Source organism: Lacerta agilis, chromosome 5, assembly GCF_009819535.1.
Source record: "Lacerta agilis isolate rLacAgi1 chromosome 5, rLacAgi1.pri, whole genome shotgun sequence".
Taxonomy (NCBI): Eukaryota; Metazoa; Chordata; class Lepidosauria; order Squamata; family Lacertidae; genus Lacerta; species Lacerta agilis.
In genome coordinates this window covers 92,807,930-92,830,720 of record NC_046316.1, presented here as the reverse complement: position 1 = coordinate 92,830,720, position 22,791 = coordinate 92,807,930, and the positions used below count along the sequence as shown (strand labels likewise).

The following is a 22,791-nucleotide window of genomic DNA, read 5'->3' as shown; positions in this document are numbered from 1 at the left end:
GGACTTAACTGGCAGAGGTCCTTTACCTTTACCTTTTAAAAGTGTTAAATGTCTTTATATTCCACCTTCCTTCCCAAGTTGGGATTCAACATTTTAAAACTTCATAAAATAGAAAGTAATAAAAACAAACCAGTTGGAAACAATAATTGAAATATACCAGAACACATTTAGAACTGGCAATTAAAATATGATTTGCCCTGGGTGGTGATTAGCATTGTCTGCACCTCAGCTTCCAATGGCCCATCTGAGCAGGAAAGTCTCAGCCTGTTGACAGAAGGATAACAGGGAGGGAGCCTGGCTATCCTCCCTTGGGAGGTAATCCCACAATCTGGGTGCAGCCACAGAAAAGGCTCTGTGTCGTGTGACCACCATCTATGCCTCCAATGTTGATGGGATGGAGAGAAGGTGCTCACCTGAGGATTTTAGGCTTCCGTTGGAGAGGACGGCTTAAGGGAAGGGGAATGTGTTGCTCCGCCTACTCTTGCTTCTGGCCCCTCCCACCACTAGCAAAAGACCCTGTAAATGGAAAGCATTCCTCAAGCTGAAGAAGGCTCCCCGCCTCTGACTTAAGGAGCGGCAACAAGGAGTGTCATATTTGGTACATGAATCAGAGAAGCGATGTTCGTTTTGGTGCAAGGAGGAAAGAACATCTTGAGCTGGCCCCCTGCGTTCCAGGGAAGCAGCTGAGAACAGCTCGACTCTGAAGAGCTAAGCCATCCCATATTTCTGTGGCTCCTGGCAGCTCCTCAAATGCCACAGGATCAGCATGTCTTTGGCAAAGGCTTTGTTGCAGCTGACACAGGGGGCATGAGCATTCGCCACTGCTGCCTCCTGCCCATTTCTTGCAAAACCAGTGCAGTTTCGAAACTGCAGTCACAGATCGGGGTTTTGTTTTTTTATTCACTCCCAACAGCACCATAGTTAATCCTCCATGTTTTTTTAATTTTGCAGCTATTCTGCCAGCCCAGCAGGCTGTTCCGTGGGGTGTGGCCTGGGCCATCTGTAGCCCTGCACTTAAATGTAATAATGAAAAAATATGCATGGGATCTCTAACTCTCCCCAAAGAACAGCTTCGTTTTATGCCTTGCAAATGGAAATATATCTGCATGCTTTGCTCACAGAGAAAGTCAACAATCTTTACAAGGCATGGACCCTCTTTCCCCCTGCATCACCGCTGGAAATACAACACGGTTTCCATTCATGAGAGCTAGAAACTTATTTGTTAAATGAAGGCTGGTGTCGTCCGGAACAATTCTGTGTTTGTTGGGCACTTTTTAGTTTAGGGAAAAGGTGAGTTAGAGGAGACACGGTTTTTGTTGTTCAGTCATTCAGTCATGTCCGACTCTTTGTGACCCCATGGACCAGAGCACGCCAGGCCCCCTATCCTCCACTGCCTCCCACAGTTTGGCCAAACTCATGCCAGTCGCTTCGAGAACACTGTCCAACCATCTCATCCTCTGTCGTCCCCTTCTCCTTGTGCCCTCCATCTTTCCCAACATCAGGGTCTTTTCCAGGGAGTCTTCTCTTCTCATGAGGTGGCCAAAGTACTGGAGTCTCAACTTCAGGATCTGCCCTTCCAGTGAGCACTCAGGGCTGATTTCTTTAAGAATGGATAAGTTGATCTTTTTGCAGGCTACTTGCTAGGATGGCTATGCTCTACTTCCACAGTTAGAGGCAGCAATGCAGATTTCTGTGTCCCTGGGTAGAAAGCGTAGCATCCTTGAATGTTTTGATGGGAGGAAACACTGAGAGCGGGTGTAGCTTTCCCTCCTGCACCTAAAGCCAGTGCACTCCTAGGCTGCTTTCAGACATTTGCTATTTTGTGGTTGGGATTCGGGCACATACCAGCGAATTAAGATTGCACAATTAGAGCAGCTTTGTCACTCTTGCACAACAAAGGCACATCCCGAAATATCCGAGTTTTTGTGGCAACGAAAGTGACGTGAAAGTGTGGGATAAGAGCATAAGGAGAGCCTTCTGGGATCAGGCCAGGGGCTCATCTAGTCTAGCTTCTTGTCCTGTGGCCAACTAGATGGCCATTATGTGAAACCGGTGAGCAGGATCCAAGCGCGAGAGCCTTCTCCCATCTCGTGGTTTCCAGCCAGTGGTATTTAAAAGCATTACTGCCTCAACTGTGGAGGCAGAGCATAGAGCCATCATTGACAGCCCCCTCCTCCCCCTTGAATGTGCCATCTGGGTTGGAGGACCTCACACATTACTTGTTGCACTGTCCCATTTATTCGGATATATATATAATATATAATATATATATATATATATATATATATATATATATACACACACACACACACACACACACATATATATATATATATATATATACTTCATTTACAGAAAGCCTATGTGATCTTACAAACCCTCTCTGAACCCTGTGCCTTCTCCTCCCCAGCCGCCTCGCCAGTCATCCCCTTCCCCAAAGAACCCAGGACAGACCTCTGACAGTAAACTAAACAGAGGGGTCACGCGGCCTGGTTAATGTGTGCTGCCTCTGCTGAGGACTGTATACTTTTTCATAGATCATTTACATCCCGAGAGCCGGCTGGTAATTAAATCTTGGCTGCTTGTTTGGCGGGATTCCCCTCTGGGGTCATTATGTCGACATGTTCACTAGAGAAGATCTGTCCCTAAGGAGGAGCATCAACCACTGGCTGGAGAGAGAGAGAGAAATGCGTTGCAAAAACATGCAGCCCTCTCAAACAATGGCTGTTTCTCTTGGACGCCGGATTGAAAGCAGCCATGCCAATGTTTCTCCTCGTAGCTGGCCAGTCTGAGTACTCTGGGACTGTGAAGTCACATAGAATCAAAGAGTTGTAGCTTCACTCGACCTGCCAGCGGAGGCTGATCCATTGGGATGAATGGAGCTCTTCCCCCAACGACTTCTGCCTGCCCTCAGCCAGCCCTGACCTGCCTGCCTTCCTGTGTAACAGGATCTATTGATTGATATTATCCTTCATAACTCGTGTTAGCAAGTTTCTTCACTTAGCAGAATGCATTCCCCTATTACACAGCAAGAAGCTGGTTGCAGACTCGTGTGGGTCTCTTAAGACCATAAGCTGGTTGCAGACTCGTGTGAGTCTCTTAAGACCTTAAGCTGGTTGCAGACTCGTGTGAGTCTCTTAAGACCATAAGCTGGTTGCAGACTCGTGTGAGTCTCTTAAGACCATAAGCTGGTTGCAGACTCGTGTGAGTCTCTTAAGACCATAACTGGTTGCAGACTCGTGCGAGTCTCTTAAGACCATAAGCTGGTTGCAGACTTGTGAGAGTCTCTTAAGACCATAAGCTGGTTGCAGGCTCGTGCGAGTCTCTTAAGACCATAAGCTGGTTGCAGGCTCGTGCGAGTCTCTTAAGATAATAAGCAATTCAATCTGGCTTGAGATATGTTCGATTATTCCTGGTAAGACCCCTTTGATCCCCCTAAAAGAATAAAGACATAACAGTCTTATTCATAAGTTTAAAAAACGTAGTTTTACTCACAATCAGGCAGAGTACAGTGTGATTCCTGAAGGCAGGCTTTAGGCTTAAAGTTACAAATATGTACAAACAGGTTTACCCCAATATGAGAGATAGCCTAGGGACTGCTGGCCTTCTACCAGGTCTGGAAAGGTCATGCCTACCTACTAGTCACATGCAAAAGAAGTACGTACCAGCCAGGTGTAACAGGAAGTTCAACTGGCTGGACCAACATCCCCTGCATGACCGCTCTAGCAAAACAGGTAATGTTGTACTTGACTGCTCCAGTGGATTACATCCCACACTTCCTCCTTGCAAACAGTCCAGGGAACAACCCTGCTTGTTTAGCGTCTTCCTCCTCCTTAGTCTCAGTGTTTTGATTTGTAGAGCAGGGAGGAGGAGGAGGAAGATGGAGTCAAAACCAGAGTTTGGCTCTGCCTGCCATCACTTCTGGCTCCACCCACAGTCCAGGCTCCCTGCTTTCCACCCTGCTAGTCCCGATGGGCAGCCACTGTGGGTACCTGATCCTGCCAGGATCCACGCTCAAAGTATCTTCCGCTTGGGTCTCCCAAGATCTGAGCTTCAGGACACCTGGTGGCCAGGGTCTCACATCCTAACTCCAGACTGCATTGCTGCTGTGGTTGGCATCTGTCTTAGTGCAGTACCCCTCTGGGGGTGAAGTCAAACCGACTGTCTCGCCAGAGTGGTGCATGCTCTAGTTATCTCCCGCTTGGACTACTGCAATGCACTCTACGTGGGGCTACCTTTGAAGGTGACCCGGAAACTACAACTAATCCAGAATGCAGCAGCTAGACTGGTGACTGGGAGCGGCCGCCGAGACCACATAACAACAGTCCTGAAAGATCTACATTGGCTCCCAGTACGTTTCCAAGCACAATTCAAAGTGTTGGTGCTGACCTTTAATGCCCTAAATGGCCTCGGTCCAGTATACCTGAAGGAGCATCTCCACCCCCATAGATCTACCTGGACACTGAGGTCCAGCTCCGAGGGCCTTCTGGTGGTTCCCTCATTACAAGAAGCCAAGCTACAAGGAACCAGACGAGGGCCTTCTCGGTGGTGGCACCCTCCCTGTGGAATACCCCCCACCAGATGTCAAAGAAAACAACAACTACCAGACTTTTAAAGACATCTTAAGGCAGCCCTGTTTAGGGAAGCTTTAATGTCTGGAATTATTGTATTTTAATATTGTGTTGGAAGCCACCCAGAGTGGCTGGGGAGGCCCAGCCAGATGGGCGGGTATAAATAATAATTATTATTATTAATATTATTATTATTATTATTATTATTAGCACCTGGGCAGGGGGCAATCCTGGGCAATGTGTCTGGAGGTCCTGGGCTGTCCAGACGACAAGACCCCTCTCTTGGCCTTGATGATGTGCTCCAAAGGAAAGCAGAGCAATACATCTAGCACTTGCTTGGCTGCAAGAGTTGCCGGAAGGAGGCGTACAAGGTGCTATCCAGATTTGTGTAGCCTTTTCTCCTCCCGAAGATACCCCACAAGGTAGCAGAGGTTTTGGGGTGGGTGAATCTGTCAATCTTTAGTTTCTCGTTTTTCCAGTCTTGAATTTAGCTCCAAACATTTCCACATCAGCCTGAATTTTTTTTACAAAGGGACTCATGAAAATTCGCCAGCAGCTTTTTCTCATTTCGCATTGCTGTGAAATTTCGCCTACACATTTTTGCAAGCAATTTCCCCTATTACAGTGCATTTTTTGCTGTTATTTTCACATATGTGCATTCCACACCCACTTTATCCTAGTAAATGCACGTTAGTTGGCTGCAGAACTGCATTGCAAAATTCAGTGACTGCCTTTCGGCCCCTGTATTGCTTCGGGAAGTGTGAATCGGGTAGGTCCGCCTTTAACTTCAGAGATAATTCGATTTCTCCCCCATCCCCAGCTGGGATGCAAGGAAACAGTGCAAGGATCTGTTTTCGAAAGTGGTTCCTACGATGTCATGGGAACCCTCTCGATGCCAGTGTTCTTCATTGCTACCCTGCGGCAGGCAGTCAACGGCTGAGGCCATCAACCTCTCCCTCGCCTGGCCTGGAATGCGCTAATTGGGTTGATGAGGAGAGGATATAATCCATCCCTTGTAACATATATATAAACTCCTCATTAAAGCAGCAAAATTCCATTTGCGGGTGAAAGCATTCTCGGAAATGTAGTGTCAAGAGAGCAGTCAGGCGGCCAGGAAATTTGTGGCGTGCTGGTGGACTTAGGAGGATGGACATTGTGAGGGTGGATGGCTTAAATCAATGTGAAACAACAGGAAACCTAAATGCCAAGGTCCCGATCCGGCAAAAGTTCGGCATTTTCTTTTTCTTTTTTATATAAAAGAGCTTAATTGGTTTTACAAATTAGTGTTTACATTCACACAAAAAACCCCCACACAAATAAACAAGATTCTTCTGAATCTTTGGACTTCCCCCCACCCTCCATGGGTTCTTTATTGACCCTGTTCTACTGCATATCATATGTCACTCCAATTTTCCAGATATCCATTTTGTCCAAAGTCTTTGTTACCTTACAAGAGTAATTTTAAACCTGCTAAAGAGTTCAAGAGCTTACAGTGGTCCTTCAAATATAATATAAATTTCTCCCAATCTCTATTAAAGTTTTGATCTTCCTGCTTTCTGGTTTTCCTGGTCATTTTTGCCATTTCTGCATAGTCCAGCAATTTGTTCTGCCATTCCACTCTGGTAAGCACCTTGTCGTCTTTCCAACTCTGGGCTACCAGAATCCTACCGGTTGTCGGCATTTTCACTCACATTGATTTCAGTGGAAGAGTTGAGCTCATCCTTTAGTTAAGAACATAGAATCACAGAACTATAGAGTTGGAAGGGACCCCAAGGGTCATCTAGCCCAACCCCCTTTAATGCAGGAATCAACTGAATTAGACCGAAGGCCTATGAAGGCTTTAGCCCTCTCTCACGGTTCTTTCCCAAGGGCTAGTATTCAAAGGCCTCTGAGCTTGGAGGTGGCATCTAGCCATCACACTAATAGCCATGGGTAGCCTTGATCGCCGAAGAATTGATGCATTTGAATTCTGGTGCTGGAGGAGACTCTTGAGAGTCCCATGGACTGCAAAAAGATCAAAATCCATTCTGAAGGAAATCAGCCCTGAGTGCTCACTGGAAGGACTGATCCTGAAGCTGAGGCTCCAGTACTTTGGCCACCTCATGAGAAGAGAAGAATCCCTGGAAAAGACCCTGATGTTGGGAAAGATGGAGGGCACAAGGAGAGGGACGACAGAGGATGAGATGGTTGGACAGTGTTCTCGAAGCGACTGCATGTTTGGCCAAACTGCGGAGGCAGTGGAAGACAGGAGGGCCTGGCGTGCTCTGGTCCATGAGGTCATGAAGAGTCGACTAAACGACTAACAACAACAACAGCCTTTATCCTCCTGGTTGGCCACCTTGAGAACAGGATGCTGGACTAGAGGGCCCTTGGCTTCATCCAGGAGACTCCTGTTATATTCTTAAAGCCATCACTTTGGTAGCCATTGCCACATCTTACGGCAGGGAATCCCACAATTTAATCACGAGCTGCGTGGTGAAGCCCTTTATTTAATTTGTCCTGAATCTCAGAATATTCAGCATCACTGGATGACCCTGAGTCCTAATATTTTTTTGGGTGGGGAGGACTGCTCCCTATCCATTTACACCAATATCCTGTTTCCTCTCACTCATTCCCCCCCCCCTAAACTAAAAAGGCCCGACTCGAGGAGTAATAGAATTGTAGACTTGGAAGAGACCACATGGGTCATCTAGTCATCTCATCTTTGCAAAGCAGGAATCTTTTGCCTAATGTGGGGCTCGAACCTATCACCTTGAGATTAAGTCTCGTGTTCTACTGACTGAGCTATCACACTGTAACTTTTCTTCGCTCCAGTGGGAGTGAGTTCCATAGTTTAACTATGTGCTGCTAGAAGACTTTCTTTCTTTCTTTCTTTCTTTTCTTCTTTCTTCTTCTTTCTTTCTTTCTTTCTTTCTTTCTTTCTGCTTATTGACTGCATTCTGCATCCACAAGGGATCTTGCCATCTGTCTTCCTACCCAGGGCCTGATTTAGATTTGATGAGGCCCTCAGCTACTGAATGTATTGGAGGCCCTTTATATGTCCAGCTGTCCTTTGTGGACAACAAATTGTCGCTGTTTTTTGTGTTGAATATATGGTATATGGTAATTTATAGACCTAATAGGTATCCAAAGCCATTTGCACATAAAAATATGTACATCATAGAAGCCTACACAACACAAAACACTTGCTGTATGTAGGTTTTATTTTATTTGTTCTTTATCCTATATTTTGGAAATGTACATCCAGTTTTTTTCCTTTAATTTTTTTGGGTTGGGGGCCCAAGAGAGTGGGGCCCTAAGCTATAGCTTGTTTAGCTTATACGTAAATTCGGCACTGTTCCTACCTAACCTTTCTATCTATATTGTGAAATCAAAGCCAGAGACATTATTCAAGTACTTACTAGGCCATGGAAAAATGAATGTTGTTTCAAATTAAATCTTAGACCTTATCAGTTTGTGAGGGTGTGTGTGTGTGCTTTTGTCCACTTGTCCCTCACGAGCAAGTAAATATGACTGAAAAATCCCGATGGAAATACCTGCTGCGGTCTTTAAAACCCTTGGCTGTAGGAGCTCTGCTTCAGTTGATGGACGTGAGCTCTGTCCAACCATCAGCTCTGTCCAACCATCAGCTCAGCTGCCGAGAGATTGTGGAGCGTCTATGAAAATTCTAACTCAAAGTTTTGTGGTTTTTTAAGTGTTCTGCGTGAAGGACTTGGGATCTGTATGTTTAGGGTAAAGAGAAGGTAGAGATCCACATTCTCAAAGTGCTTGCCAGATGCTTAGCTGTGTCTGCGAATATTTCCTGTGTTCAATAAGCGTGGCATGTGAATGACATATGAGAGTCATGTTTGAATACAGCACCCTGTTTGTGAAAGAGAGAGACAAATACCACTTGACCAAAGGAACTGAAATTTGACAGAGGATAATATATTACCCAAACGAACAAACCCACAGCAAATGAATGTGGGTTTCTACTTGGACATTATTTCCCCTTTCTCTTTTGGGAAAAGAAAAAGAATGTTTCTAATTTTAATGATGAAGAGAAGCTTCTGTTTAATCTCCCTGCCATTGCTCCCCGTTTTGTCACCACCCAGAAGACACATTGCTGTCGAGGTACAAGAGCGTTAAAGGGTTTTGGGGGCTTAACCCTGCAAGTGGGCCGTTCTGAGGCACGAGCAGCAAAAAAATCCCATGGCAAGCTCCCAGCTGGGAGCATCCTTTTGTAGCTTCTCACACACTTGCTGCCCCCGATATCTGGGGTCCTCCTGCCGATGCGCCATCCTGGACATCTACTGGGAGAAAACTGAACTGAATACCCATCCATTTTATGCTCTGAAGAAGTGTGCATGCACACGAAAGCTCATACCAAGAACAAACTCAGTTGGTTTCTAAGGTGCTACTGGAAAGAATTTTTTTTATTTTGTTTCGACTATGGCAGACCAACACGGCTACCTACCTGTAAATGAAATACTAAACAAACTTGATATCCTGTTTCTCTGAATGATATCAGAGACCCACCCATCTAATCTCCCTCTTTTGCCACGACAGTGTGAGTTGCTCGCATCTCTGGAATGAAAGGGGCCTCTCTCTCCTCTCTCACGCCCCCCCCCCCAAAAAAGAGAAAGGACATATTCATATTCAAATCATTTCATTAGGAATGCAGACAGGGTTCCTGTCTGGGAGAGGATACCCCGTTCCTGACCAGACCTTAGAGGAGATGGAGTCTCTAAGCACTGGGAAGGCATTTGACTAATATAGGGACACTGGTGGGGGGCGGGGAGGGGGGGCAGACGATGGCACCAAGCCAGAAAGAAAAAGAATTTGCACCCAGGATGCCAAGTGAGCAGGGGGGAGCCCCTCTGCATTTGTCTCAGGAAATCCCCATTGCTTTCTTTTAAAAGGCTTCAGGGGAAAGCTATGAGGCGAGGGGAGACGGACCCAGCCGACAAGGGGAGCTTTGTCCTCACTCTGCTGTGGCTGCAACCAGCTACTTAACTTTTTATTTACAATACGCTTTGTGACTCTCCAGAACCCAGGAGCAGAAAACTCCCCGCCCAAAGAGATGGCTGCATCACTTTGAGGTTGGGGTCGTTTTAAAGAAGAGGAGGAGGAGGAGGAGGAGGAGGAGGAGGAGGAGTTTGGTTTTGATATCCCGTTTTATCATTACCCGAAGGAGTCTCAAAGCGGCTAACATTCTCCTTTCCCTTCCTGCCCCCCCCCCTCAGCCTCTGAAGGCTGAAAGACTTCAGAGAAGCATGACTAGCCAAAGGTCACCCAGCAGCTGCATGTGGAGGAGCGGGGAAACGAACCCGGTTCACCAGATTATGAGTCTACAGCTCTTAACCACTACACCACACTGGCTGCCATGTGCTGTATGCCGCCCAGAGTGCCTGGGGAAACCTAGCCAGATGGGCGAGGTAATAATAATAATAATAATAATAATAATAATTAAAAAAATTATTATTATTATTTAAAAATCTTAACTTTATATTTCAGTTTCTAAAAAGGCATTAAAAAAAATACCCCATATACCCCCACAAGAAACAGTCCGTGCACATACAGAACGCAAACGACAGAGTCAAAATTAAGTAAATATTGAAATAGTTTAGAGCTGATTATATTAGTCTTGTACTCTGTTATGATTCTATGTCTTTTTTGTACACATTTTTTTGGGCGATGGGGAACGGCACTGCAGAATTCAGAAAGGTCTGGATTTCATAGGATGTTGTGTTTCGGTTTGATGGTTGTTTCGGGAAGTGTGAATTAGGCAGGTCCAGCTTGTTCTCTCCCACCCCTATCATCAAAAACCAGAAAAAGTTTCAAATTCAAGAGCTGGCGGCCCTACAGGAAGGGGTGTTCCTTGCCCAAGGCATCACATTTCTGCCTGCTCCTTCCAGCACCTTCTCCTTTATCCTTTCTTGCCTTGCAGCCGGCATGTGTATTTCTCACGTCCCAATCTAGCCAATCATTGCCCACTTAGGTCAGGACAAGATGAACCTTGGTCTAATCCAGGAAAACAATTTGTGCAAACATGCCGGGAAACAGTTTGTAGAAGCAAGGAGGAGACAGCTGCCCCGTGCCTCTAACTGGCTAAAGGTTAAGAATTGTTGCAACGTTGGACTTTGGGTTTCTGCAAGATCTTTGGTATCTGGTCTGCCTGGGACAGAAGCTTCACCTGACCTGCTCTTTAGTTCTGCCTGCGCTGACAATCCCCAGGAAAAAAAAGAAGTGAGACTTTAAAGTGAGATTGGTAATGTAAGAAAGGTTTGCTGGATCGGTCCAATGGCCCAGCCAGCCCTGCTACCAGATGCCTCTGAGAAGCCCATAAGCAGGACCAGAGTGCAAGTGCTCTTTCCCCACTAGCAGGACTAGTGGTTAGAGCAGGGGTCAGCAAACTCAGGCCCGGGGCCAGATCCAGCCCAATCGCCTTCTAAATCCGGCCCACGAACGGTCCAGGAATCAGCGTGTTTTACATGAGTAGAATGTGTGCTTTTATTTAAAATGCATCTCTGGGTTATTTGTGGGGCATAGGAATTCATCCATTATTATTTTTTCAAAATATAGTCTAGCCCCCCACAAGATCTGAGGGACAGTGGACTGCCACCACCCCCCACCACCCCACTGAAGACATTTGCTGACCCCTGGGTTAGAGTGCCAGACCTGGGAGACCAGGGTTCAAATCCCCGCATGGCGATGGAGCTCACTGGGTGACCTTGGGCCAGTCACTGCCTCTCACTCTAACCTACCAGACAGGAGCAATAAACGGCACCTTGAGCTCCTAGGAGAAATAGGTGGGATATAAATGTTTAGTAGGAATTTAACAGGGAAAAATGTAAAGTACTACACTTGGGCAAAAAAAAATGAAAGGCACAAATACAGGATGGGTGACACCTGGCTGGAGAGCAGTACATGTGAAAAGGATCTAGGAGTCTTGGTAGACCATCAACTTGATATGAGTCAACAGTGTGATGCAGCAGCTAAAAAAGCCAATGCAATTCTGGGCTGCATCAATAGGAGTATAGCATCTAGATCAAGGGAAGTAATAGTACCACTGTATTCCGCTCTGGTCAGACCTCACCTGGAATACTGTGTTCAGTTCTGGGCACCACAGTTCAAGAAGGATACTGACAAGCTGGGACATGTCCAGAGGAGGGCAACCAAAATGGTCCAAGGCCTGGAAACGATGCCTTATGAGGAACGGCTTAGGGAGCTGGGTATGTTTAGCCTGGAGAAGAGAAGGTTAAGGGGTGATATGATAGCCATGTTCAAATATATAAAAGGATGTCACATAGAGGAGGGAGAAAGGTTGTTTTCTGCTGCTCCAGAGAAGCAGACACGGGGGAATGGATTCAAACTACAAGAAAGAAGATTCCACCTAAACAGCCTATCACCCATTCCCACCACCCTTCTGAGTAATACCCCTCCCCACTCCCCCACTATATTTAAGGATCTGGTGACTTCTGTTTCAGTGTATCTGAAGAAGTGTGCATGCACACGAAAGCTATCTTTAGCCATCTCACCCCTTGCCTTTCCCTGCAAGACTAATTGCAGCCGTTTAGAGTCGTCAACAGGTTTTCCACACTTATCAGCCTATCACCCATTCCCACCACCCTTCTGAGTAATACCCCTCCCCACTCCCCCACTATATTTAAGGATCTGGTGACTTCTGTTTCAGTGTATCTGAAGAAGTGTGCATGCACACGAAAGCTCAACAAAGCCATCTTTAGCCATCTCACCCCTTGCCTTTCCCTGCAAGACTAATTGCAGCCGTTTAGAGTCGTCAACAGGTTTTCCACACTTATCAGCCTATCACCCATTCCCACCACCCTTCTGAGTAATACCCCTCCCCACTCCCCCACTATATTTAAGGATCTGGTGACTTCTGTTTCAGTGTATCTGAAGAAGTGTGCATGCACACGAAAGCTCATACCAGAACAAACTCAGTTGGTCTCTAAGGTGCTACTAGAAAGAATTTTCGATTTTGTTTTGACTATGGCAGACCAACACGGCTACCCACCTGTAACTGGAACTTCCTGACAGTAAGAGCTGTTTTGACAGTGGAATTTGCTACCAAGGAGTGTGGTGGAGTCTCCTTCTTTGGAGGTCTTTAAGCGGAGGCTTGACAGCCATCTGTCAGGAATGCTTTGATGGTGTTTCCTGCTTGGCAGGGGGTTGGACTGGATGGCCCTTGGGGTCTCTTCCAACTCTAGGATTCTAGGATTGCTTTTCTTTAACTTGAATCCATTAGTTAGGGACCTGCCCTCTGGAGCTGGAGAAAACAGGCTTGCTCCATCTTCCGTGTGACAGCCCTTTAGCTATCTAAAGATGGCTACCATACCTCTTTTCAGCCTCCTCTTTTCCAGGCTAAACATTCCCTCAACCATTCCTCATCAGGCTTGGTTTCCAGACCCTTGATCATCTTGGTCGCCCTACTCTGTACACCTTCCAGCTTGTCCACATCCTTCTTAAATTCTGATGCCCAACTGGACACAGTATCCCAGGCGTGGTCTGACCAAGGCAGAATAGAGTGGTACCATAATTTCCCTTGATGTGGACACTATACTTCTCTTGATGCAGCCTAGAATTGCATTAGCTTGTTTTGCTGCTGCATCACACTGTTGACTCACGTTAAGCTTGTGGTCCACTAAGACCCCGAGATCCTTTTCACATGGACACCAGATGTCTCCCATCTTACATTTGTGCAGCTGGACCTTCCTGCCTAAGTGCAGAACCTTACATTTGTCCCTGTTGAAATTCATTTTGTCAGCTTGGGCCCAACTGGTTAAGGTCATCTAAAATCCCAATTTGGTCTTCTGCAGCATTAGCTATGCCTCCCAATTTGGTGTCATCTGCAAATTTGACAAGCTTCCCCTCTATTCCTTTATCTAAGTTGTTTATAAGGATGCTGAACAACAGGCACAGGACAGAACCCTATGAGCTCTGTAAATAAGCACTTTCTCCGATAGTACGTTTCCGAGCACAATTCAAAGTGTTGGTGCTGACCTTTAAAGCCCTAAACGGCCTCGGTCCAGTATACCTGAAGGAGCGTCTCCACCCCCATCGATCTACCCGGACACTGAGGTCCATCGCCGAGGGCCTTCTGGCGGTTCCCTCGCTGCGAGAAGCCAAGTTACAGGAAACCAGGCAGAGGGCCTTCTTGGTGGTGGCACCCGCCCTGTGGAATGCCCTCCCATCAGAGGTCAAGGAGATAAACAACTACCAGACTTTTAGAAGACGTCTGAAGGCAGCCCTGTTTAGGGAGGCTTTTAATGTTTAATAGATTATTGCATTTTAATGTTCTGTTGGACACTGCCCAGAGTGGCTGGGAAAACCCAGCCAGATGGGTGGGGTATAAATAAATTTATTATTATATTATTATTATTATTATTATTATTATTATTATTACAGCAGATGTAAGACTCATCCATTATAGCCAGTACCCATCAAAAGCCTTTTCCTGCATGAGGTTGTCTTATCATCTGATATCACACATTGGTATTGTGAGTCAGAGGTAAAATCAAATAACAAGGGGTATTGCTGAGCATTAGTCGTGTTTTTTTTTTGCAAAGAGTGTGGGAATTCTCTGGCGTATGGCTTGTTTCTTTTTCTTTTTCAATGTCTTTTTGGCATGACATTTCATGTGACGGATGACAGATCGAGGCGGAGACAGCACCAGAAGGGGACTTTGTGAAAATGAAAGAATTTGTGGGTTGAGACGTGAAAGTTTGGAGCAAGTGGGGGAAAGCGAGAGAATACCAGAGCCCTTTCGATATAAAATGAGAAACATACTTCGCTATGAGAGTGCATCTTCTCACACATTTTTAAAACCGTGGTGTTAGAAGGAGAGATGCAGAAGGACGGTGTGCACATGGTGGGGGAGAGATTGCCGTGTCTGGGTCACGCTTTACTTGGCTGGGATTGTAAAGCTGTAATTGCAGACACGATAGTATGAAGTGAGAAAGGGAAATCCATATTGGGGACCCAGTGTGTGGTGCAATGGTTAGAGCAGGCCTGGAGAGCCTCAGACTGGGGCCAAGAAAGAGTGCATCTCTGACTCTCCGCCTGTCCCTCAGAACAGATGCCATTATAGATTTATGGAGCTGCAAGGAATCCCAAGGGTCATCCAGTCCAACCCCCTGCAATGCAGGAATCTCAGCTAAATAACCCCTTGTTGTTGTTGTTGTTCAGTCGTTCAGTTGTGTCCGCCTCTTCGTGACCCCATGGACCAGAGCATGCCAGGCACGCCTATCTTTCACTGCCTCCCGCAGTTTGGCCAAACTCATGCTCGTCGCTTCAAGAACACTGTCCAGCCATCTCATCCTCTGTCGTCCCCTTCTCCTTGTGCCCTCCATCTTTCCCAACATCAGGGTCTTTTCCAGGGAGTCTTCTCTTCTCATGAGGTGGCCAAAGTACTGGAGCCTCAACTTCAGGATCTGTCCTTCTAGTGAGCACTCCGGGCTGATTTCTTTAAGAATGGATAGGTTTGATCTTGTTGCAGTCCATGGGACTCTCAAGAGTCTCCTCCATAATTCAAAAGCATCAATTCTTTGGCGATCAGCCTTCTTTATGGTCCAGCTCTCACTTCCATACATTACTACTGGGAAAACCATAACCCCTAGCAGATGGCTATCCAACCTCTGCTTAAAATCCTCCAAGGAAAGGGAGTCCATCACCTTCCTAGGTAGTCCATTCCATTGTTGAACAGCTTTTGCTGTCAGAAAGTCGTTAATAATAATAATAATAATAATAATATAATAATAATAAATATTATTTGTACCCTGCCCATCTGGCTGGGTCTCCCCGGCCACTCTGGGCGGCTTCCAACAAATATTAAAATCCATTAGAATATCACAGATTAAAAACTTCCCTAAACAGGGCTGCCTTCAGGTATTTTCTAAATGTCAGGTAGTTGTTTATCTCCTTGACCTCTGATGGGAGGGCGTTCCACAGGGCGGGTGCCACCACCGGGAAGGCCCTCCACCTGGTTCCCTGTAACCTCACTTCTCACAGGGAGGGAACCGCCAGAAGGCCCTCGGCGCTGGATCTCAGTGTCCGGGCAGAACAATGGGGGTGGAGACGCTCCTTCAGGTATACAGGACCAAGGCCATTTATGGCTTTAAAGGTCAGCACCAACACTTTGAATTGTGCTCGGAAACGTAATGTTTCGTCGGAATCTCTTTCCTTGTAGTTTGAATCCCTTGGTTCAGGTCCTGCCCTCCGGAACAGCACAAAAGAAGCTTGCTCCGTCTTCCATATGACAGCCCTTTAGATACAGTGGTACCTCGACTTACGAATTTAATCTGTTCCGAATGCACATTCGTAGGTCGAAAAATTCGTAAGTCGAAAAAAGTGATTTTCCCATAGGAATGCATTGGAAACGAAAAATTCAGAAAAATTCGTAAGTCGATTAAACCGCATCTAAAACTTCGTAAGTCGAAAAAAGTGATTTCCCATAGGAATGCATTGGAAATGAAAAATTCGGAAAAATCATAAGTCAAGTAAACCGCATCTAAAACTGCCAATGGCTGTCCTTCAGATGTCGAAAAATTCGTAGGCGTGCGGGCATTTTTTCATTCATAAGTCGAAAAATTCATATGTCGAGTAATTCGTATGTCAAGGTCCCACTGTATTGAAGACAGCTCTCATATCAGTTTAAGATTTCTTTTCTCGGCTAAAGATACCCAGCTCCTCATCGATCCCTGTCAGGCTTGGTTTTCCAGACCCTTTTTCTGTTGACCCGCTAGCAGATTAGCAGCCAGATCAAATTTTGCAAGCAAGGTGTTGTGTGGTGGCAGTAGCTTGACCACACACACGAACTCGCTGCCACCTTCTGCACCAGCTGCAGCCTCCAGATGGACCCCAGGGGCAGCCCCACCCTAGAGTTGCTGCCAACTGCTCTCCTGGCCCTTAAGCATATACCTTTCCGATCTCAGTTCATCTACCTGTGACCCTTTCAAGTGGAGATGCCAGGGTAGGGGGCTGAGCTGGGAAATACAAACTGCATCTCCTCCCCAGTAATAAAGAGGCCTCCAACATACCCCCCTCCCCGAATTGTCTCCGCGACTATTTTGCAAGTCCTCGGCTCCTTGCCGTGCAGCTATTTTTAAAGATAATATTCCAACGGAGTGGAAACAATTTTTGCCTACATCCTGAGCGCGTTTGTCTTCATCTGTTCCTAAGCTGTGATAATTAAGACAACCTGATGGAAAGTTCCCAGTGGCTGAATGACTTCATGGTCTTTTGGTGCCACAGTACGCTTGGATTTCACTCTCCCAGTTTGTGGCAAAAAGGTTTACATACTTTCTGGAGGGGCAGGGTGTGGGCAGAGAGCCTTGGAAGGCTGTGGGCTTGGCGCGTCTCAGAATACGGGTCTGCCTTTGGGAAAGCTACGCTTCAGATCACCCACATGTTATTGGCCTTGGTGGTGTTTAACTTACCGAGAGAGGATCCTTTCCTTCCTGGAAACTGCAGGGTCCGACTGTGATTGATTAGCTCGACTTGGGGCGCGCTTCGCCTTGTGGGTTCGGGGTGGCTGGCGATGCTTTGAAAAAGATCGCTGTGTATGAAAGCAGGATTTGTAAGCCATCCCGAAAATGGAAAAGAGGTTCCGTCCCCTTCTGTCAAGACTTGCAGACCAGCCTGGTTTCCAAACGATGTTCAGACTCCAGGAAGCGGGTTGGGTAGGAGATCAGAGGGGGGGGGAAATGGCAACAGCAGCCCTACATTGGTTTGATAATGGATATGTTCCATTTGGAAAAGGTCCTGCCTGCTTTTGGGGAAAGTTTCAGGCTCCATTGCACACGTCACATGCCATCTGGGGCAATCGTGAGCCCACTGCTGGTGGGTGTGGTGCAAAATGCAGAAATGCAATTTTATTTTATTTTATTTTTAAAAATCCGTTCAGGAAGGTGGGTTTATAATCGTGTTTTAACCTTGCTATGTCATGCACGACAGCTGAACACAGAGACATAAGAATGTCAGGCGAGCCTGCTGGATCAGACCAATGAGCCAACCAGATGCCCCGAGGGAAACCAGCAAACAGGATCCGAGCACAAGAGTCCTCTCTCCACCTCCTGCCAGTCCAGAAACTGGTGTTCAGAAGCATTGCTGCTTTCAGCTGTGGAGTCAGAGCAGAGCCATTGTGGCTTTTAGCCATCGATAGCCCTCTTCTCTCCTCCCTGAATTTGCCCAATCCTGCTTCCTGTCTGGGCGAGTTCCACAATTTATGAGCTGTGCGAAGATGCACTATCTTTTATCACATGGTCTGTGCTTGTATTTGTTTTACTGTATTGTATTGTATGTATTGCATTGTATTGTATTGTTGTATTGTATATTGTATGGCTAAGGAAACACAGTACCTCAAGGATGGCCTCTTTCCATATGAACCTACCCGGCCCTGAGATCATTTTCCGAGCCCTCCTTTGTGTGCCTCCTCCTCGAGAGGTCCGGAGGGTGGCAACACAAGAACGGGGCCTTCTCTGCAGTGTCTCCCCGCCTGTGGAATGCTCTCCCCAGGGACGTTCGCCTGGCACCTTCACTATACACCTTTAGGCACCGGGCAAAAATGTTCCTTTTTAACCAGGCCTTTTGTTGTTGACCTGATGGACATCCTATACCCTTTTAAAATGTGGCTCTTTTGGGGGGGGGCGTGTTATTGAGTTGCTGTTTTTATTCTGATTGTATATATTGTGATCTGCCCTGAGACCTCCTGGTATAAGGTGTTATATAACTCAATAAATAGTAATAATTTTTTCTATCAATTTGTTCTCAATTGATAATCTAGTTTATTTTGTGTTTTGTGGATTTGAGGCATCTTTTTCTGGAAAACAACAACAAATTATTATATTATTGTTATTGTTATTGTTATTGTTATTGTTATGTTTTATTACATTTTACCCCCTTTTCCTCCACAAACTATGTGGTTTTGTTGTGAGTCTTAATGGGGGCCTCACCTACAGCAGCACCACCCTTATTTCCCCTTCTTTTTATGGAAAACCCAGGTCTGGAAAGGCATGTTGCTGCAACAGTCAGTGAAAGAACAATATATTGCCCTTATTCCTCTTCTTGTTCTGCAAAGCCCTGGGAATGCATGTATCTGCTTATTAAGTAGCGGGTGGACATAGCAGAAGACACAGTGATCCTCCAAGCAGCTCTCTATTCTCAGGCTGGAACAGAACTGGACTGAAGGGCTGAGCCAGCCTGCTTATATAGCACTCAGTAACATGCAACAAGTAACAACTCTCTCTCTAGCTACCCAATCCGTGAGCGGCACTCTCAATCCTTCATTTGCATGTTGTGGGACCTGAGTGAGAACTGCAGCCACGGCGGGCAGAGTGAAACTATATACACACACACCCCTAGTGGCCCAGGGTGAGAACTTCAATACATAACACCTGGCGTTGCTGCAACAATATATTCCACCTTCAGTGGGGTGTAGTGGTTAAGAGCGGTTGACTTGTAATCTGGTGAACCGGGTTCGCGTCTCCACTCCTTCACATGCAGCTGCTGGGTGACCTTGGGCTAGTCACACTTCTTTGAAGTCTCTCAGCCCCACTCACCTCACAGAGTGTTTGTTGTGGGGGAGGAAGGGAAAGGAGAATGTGAGCCGCTTTGAGACTCCTTCGGGTAGTGATAAAGCGGGATATCAAATCCAAACTCTTCGAGATAGAGATTTGAACCGGAAATTAGTTGAATTAATGGCAGCAGCAAAGATTGTGTTTAGAAAAAGTAGGATATAATTGCTAGAATTGTTAAGGTGTATAAGTATGATATAAGCTGTTAAAGTTAAAGATAAGATGATAGATAGATAAGGTATAGATTATTTGTGAATGTTGATTTAAAGCTGTTATAAAGTTACTAAAGTAAATTGTAATGAACGCAGCATAGAAGATGGGAGGAAGTCCATTTAGTAAGATTTAAATATGAGGATGCTTAGATTGTGGTATTTTTGGTGTTTGAGTTTTGTTTTTAGTTAAGTGTTGTTTTTATTTTTTGTATTTGTATTGTTTGTATTTTGTATTTCGTGTTTTTGTATTTTGTTTTTCTTTTTTTAAATATAATAAATTTTCTTTAAAAAAAAAAAAAACTCTTCTTTGAGAGCCAGAGTGTTGTAGTGGTTAAGAGCGGCAGACTCGTAATCTGGTGAACCAGGTTCGCGTCTCCGCTCCTCCACATGCAGCTGCTGGGTGACCTTGGGCTACTCACACTTCTCTGAAGTCTCTCAGCCCCACTCACCTCACAGAGTGTTTGTTGTGGGGGAGGAAGGGAAAGGAGATTGTGAGTCACTTGGAGACTCCTTCAGGTAGTGATAAAGCGGGATATCAAATCTAAACAACTCTTCTTCTTCTTCTTCTTGCTGATGGTTGTTTTCTTTCCTGTTGGGCTTGGAACAGGTGGAGTCTGAGGACCAAGTCCTGGCAAATTTCTGCGGGAGGGAAGCCACGGACACAGAGCAGACCCGGGGCAGCAAGCCATTGTCTCCCCAGGTTCTTTCATGAGCCTCACGTTCCGATCGGACTTCTCCAACGAGGAACGTTTCACAGGGTTTGACGCCCATTACACAGCCGTGGGTGAGTAGCCGCTTGGCCACAATGTGGCTTGCCCAAGCCGCTGGACTCCAAAGTACCCGCAGTTGACAACAGCTAAAATACACCAGAAGTGTGTTTTTTTAAAAAATACTGCACAACTAAAACCCACAACAAAGCAGTCTAAAACCCATATGCTGGCAAAAAGTGTGGTACTAAGCAAACTCTAATTGAAAGGTTTGTTTGTTCCCAGTAAATAGTATTTGTGGCATTTGGGTGGGTTTAAAAAAAAAAAATGAAATTGCTGTATAAATGTACAGGTGAGACTAGAAAAAATAGAATATCGTGAAAGGTTCATTTCTTTCAGTAATTCAACTTAAAAGGTGAAACTAATATATGAGATAGACTCATGAGATGCAAAGCGAGATACGTCAAGCCTTTATTTGTTGTGATGATTATGGCGTACAGCTGATGAGAACCCCAAATTAACAATCTCAACTTGGGGTTTTCATCAGCTGTGCACCATAATAATCACAATTATAACAAGCAAAGGCTTGACATATCTCGCTTTGCATCTCATGAGTCTATCTCAATATTAAACTCCAGTAGCTAATGAAAACAATTGCTTACACAAATGGACTTTTCCATGATATTCTAATTTTTCGAGTTTCACCTGTATGTGTTTCAGTGACATGCACTTGCTGAAGCCTCTGGACAGTCTCCAGGGGCAGTCACCAATAAAGTATGTTGCAGTAGTCAAGCCCTGATGTTGCAGAAGCCACATCATAAAGAGTAGCAGCCAAGTCAAAATGGGAGGGAAGCTGAGTGTTTGCTTTAGTAAATGTGCAGCTATCAAGACTCACATAGCATTCCAATAATTCAACAAAAGAGAATTACAGTCAGGTATAAGGTAAAGAGGTTTAAGACAATGGGTGTGTTTGGAGGAGTTTATTGGTTTGCCTTTTTGTTCTTGGGTTCATCATGTATTTTGTGTTTTTATGTTGTAATTTTGTGTGTGTGAACCACCCTGAGATCTATGGATGGAAGGTGGCATACAAATTTAATAAATAAAATGATAATATAAAGGAAAATGGGGAGATAAACTTGTACCAAAGAGGATCATTCCAAGGAATCATTCCAAGGATTATGGCATCATTCCAAGATAAACAATAAGCAGCGGATCAAAAAAAATATATATATAAAAAATGGCACCATGTGAAATAATATTTGGATGGAATTTGCCATCTGTACAACCGTGTCGTTAAATTAGCTACAATAAACCACCAGGCAGATGTAAAGTCCAACAGGTCCACTTCCCTTCTGGGAACCCAGAGTTGGGGGCCAGTTTCTCTGGTTTGGCTACCAATAAGGCTTTCAAAAACCAGTTTGTTTTAGAGTACACAGAGGCATCCTTCTAGCCTTGAGATGCGAATGAACACAAAGCTCTTAGCAAATGAGGTATTTGTATCTCGGTTAACTGGAGTTACCTCCCAAACTTGGAAAGTAAGCACAACCTGGGGTCCATATAGATCTTTTGCCTGGCAACCAGGGGCGTCGCTAGGTGGGGGCAGTAGGGACGGTACGCCCCGGGTGACAGGGGAGGGGGGTGACAAGCGGCGGTCCCTCCCGCCACTCCCATGCGCCGCCGCTCCCTCCGTCACCCCGGGAGCAGCAGCGCACACCGAGCGAGCACCCCGTCCCTGCAGCGCTGCTGCTCCCGGGGTGATCGGTGGTAGTGGGGAGTGGCGGGAGGGGCCGCCGCTTGTCACCCCCACGTGCCGCCGCTTGCTCCGTTGCCCCGGGAGCAGCAGCGCACGGTGTGTGCGGTGCTGCTGCTCCCGGGGCAACGGAGCGAACAGTGGTGCGTGGGGGTGACAAGCGGCAGCCCCAGCCGCCACTCCCACGCACCGCCGCTCCCTCCATCACCCCAGGAGCAGCAGCGCACGGCCCGACGACGGAGTGCGCCTGCGCGACTCCTTCATCGGACCGCCGCTTCCACGGCCCCCTTTTGAGCCACAGAAAAGATGGCTTGTGGGGCTGCCATGTGCGATTGTCGGGGAGCCCTGGGGTGTTTTCTTTTGCCGCCCTGGGTAGCACAGAGCCTTCCTCCACCACTGCTGGCGATGGTTCCGAGTTCAAAAACCACAGAATCCTAAAATGTTTATGAGTCTGCCGCTCCCTCCTGTTCTGTAACAGATATCGATGAGTGTCTGGAGAAGAGCGATGAAGAGCTGGCCTGTGACCACCACTGCCACAACTATATCGGCCGGTACTACTGCTCCTGCCGGTTTGGCTACATCCTCCACAACGACAACAGGACTTGCAAAGGTATTGCCCGTATCACAGTGCTGGGAGTGAACTGGGCTGGTTGCTCTGGAACTCGAGAGCAGGAGTGGGGAATAGGTGCTTTAGCTCCAAGCTTAGCACTTAGTGCATGGATTCAAAATAATAGATATTATTTCGGGTGACTGTCAGGTTGGTGTCAGGCTTCCTTCCCCCGGAGAGCAAAAGGAGTCTCTTACCAGTTAGAAATTTTAATGATCACAGGGGAAGAACAAAGGCACCCATTCCTACGACGAAGATGCTCCCAATTAAGGATTCCACCTACTCCCTCCCCAGTCACCCCTCTCACTTCCATGTCTTGCAACCTGATCTCGCAACCACTTTGCTTTCTGTTCTGCCACCTGATCTGCTCT

General features: G+C 46.3%; 1 protein-coding gene across 1 annotated transcript in view; it reads left to right on the top strand.

Annotated features, from left to right (window-relative positions):
• LOC117047601 (mannan-binding lectin serine protease 1-like) overlaps positions 1-22,791 on the top strand; it is an 88,692-nt gene that overhangs the window by 19,064 nt on the left and 46,837 nt on the right. The window contains 3 exon segments of the mRNA XM_033150910.1: positions 19,964-20,024; positions 20,027-20,140; positions 22,292-22,423. Of these exon segments, the coding sequence (XP_033006801.1) occupies positions 19,964-20,024; positions 20,027-20,140; positions 22,292-22,423 (307 nt within the window).